Source organism: Otolemur garnettii, unplaced genomic scaffold (genome assembly GCF_000181295.1).
Source record: "Otolemur garnettii isolate 467f Iridium unplaced genomic scaffold, OtoGar3 scaffold00034, whole genome shotgun sequence".
In the NCBI taxonomy this organism is placed as follows: domain Eukaryota; kingdom Metazoa; phylum Chordata; class Mammalia; order Primates; family Galagidae; genus Otolemur; species Otolemur garnettii.
The window spans coordinates 8,028,125-8,030,015 of record NW_003852429.1 but is presented as its reverse complement, the minus strand read 5'-3'; the positions used below and the strand labels follow the sequence as shown (position 1 = coordinate 8,030,015).

At 46.3% G+C, this 1,891-nt stretch overlaps 1 protein-coding gene across 1 annotated transcript in view; it reads left to right on the top strand.

The window, feature by feature from the left end:
• LOC100948091 (solute carrier family 15 member 1-like) overlaps positions 1-228 on the top strand; it is a 57,077-nt gene extending 56,849 nt beyond the window's left edge. Inside the window, exon 21 of the mRNA XM_023513106.1 lies at positions 37-228. Coding sequence (XP_023368874.1) covers positions 37-228 — 192 coding nt within the window. The remainder of the gene's footprint in view (positions 1-36) is intronic.
• The last annotated feature ends 1,663 nt before the right edge of the window (positions 229-1,891 follow it).

Genomic DNA, 1,891 nt, shown 5'->3' with positions numbered 1-1,891 from the left:
TTTTTTTTCCTTGCTCCAACTCTAACTCCTTCAAAGTGGGCTGAATACATTCTATTTGCCGCGTTGCTTCTCGTCGTCTGCGTAATATTTGCCATCATGGCTCGGTTCTACACTTACGTCAACCCAGCGGAGGTCGAAGTGCAATTTGATGAGGACGAAAAGAAAAAGAACATGGAAAAGAGCGACCCATATGCTGCATCAGGCCCTGACTTCCAGACACAGATGTGAGGGCCGGAAAGCACCTGCAGGACGACTAGGCCCAGCAGGTGCCCTGACCTGTATCCCAGGTGGCAGGACAGACAGTGGATGGATGGCCCCTGGGGGGATGACTTCAGAACTGGCAACCACACCATGAGAGCTGTGACGCCAACAATGACCCTAGCATTCCGGAAGAAGTCTCTTTTTTTAATGTGTTTAACTCCGTACATGCACACCCCCCACAGAGCCTTGCTCATAACCCCGAGAGCACCGTGTTTGTCTCCTTTCCTACACACATGACATTGTTTTGTACTAACTTCATTTTGAAAAAAGTTCCATACCATTTGCATTTTAACACTGGCAGAAGCCAATGCCAGAAATCCATCTGGAGGTGTTAGAATGGTCTGTAATAAGCACCAGCTAGGATGAACTGGGAATTTTAACTTTTGAATTGTTTTCTTATTCAAGTCTCTACCTCTCTTTAAATTATGTGTAACTCAAAAGACCATTTGTATGAAAGCCAGTAATGATTTTTAAAGTGTCAATGGTATGAAATAAATTTCTCCTCTCAAAGTAAGTGTTCCCGTGTCTTTGAGTAAGAAATCTTTTATACATTATGTGATTACAAGAGCAGTCCATGTTCCTTACCATTTCACGGGAAATTGGTGTATCAACAGAAACAATGCCCACATAGGAAAAGTCCTAGCGACGGGAAACACGAAAGTTTGTTTCTCTCTGGTCCCTGTTTTCCTAGGGATGGATAGATGGACAGATGAATTGGTAAATACGAGGTCGGACAGTTAAATCCACAAACTCACCCTAGAAATAGTGGTACACACCCCCTTGATGAATATCACTACAGTCACCTTTAAAGTGCTCCCCTCGGAAAGCTGTCCCCCAAAGGCAGCACCTAGTCCCTCCTTCAAAGCAATTTTTCTAAGATGAGTTTATGAACTTAATTCTCCAACCTCATGTAAGGAGAGCTCTGATGGCCATTCCAGAAAAACAGTTTTAACATTGCTTTGCAGGGTGGGCTGGGCGCTGGCATCCGTGCACAGCTTCCCAAGGGGAGCACTTCGAAGGTGTCTGTAATGATATTCAGCACTGAGGTTTGCAGCACGTTTTCTAGGATGAGTTCTCGTACTTAATTGTCTACCTCACAGATAGACTTCTCTTTGATGATGAGGCTCTTAAAGTGCATATTTGTGTCCCATCACAGTGTTTCTCTCAAAGCTCGTGAAATTCTCCTACTTGAGTAAAAATGCTCCCAAGTCACTATGAACTCTTAGTGCCTAATTCACCCTCCATCCAGACAGTTAGCGTTTACGAACCCGTCCCTGGCGTCAGGGCCAGAATGACTCTACTTGGCACTCCTACACAGACAAGTGACAGGTGTTAGACAAACGTGTGCAGCTCTGAGGACTGAAACTGCTTCCTGGCTTAGAAGGAACCGCTCTCCAACTCCATGTTGCCCTGGCTCTGCGGAGGCTGCACTGACGGGGGATTCCAAGTCCAGAGTGAGAAACAAACGTGGTCGTCAAACCTCCCTTCACACCTTTTCGAGCCTGAGAGTCAAGTTGTAACTCCCCATCTAGGGCCTGTGAGGCTTCCGTGGTTTTGGTCTGGACACGTCTCCTTTCTCTCCACACGCTCGGATCCAGCCAACATTGGCCTCCTCCTCGTTCCCAGGATG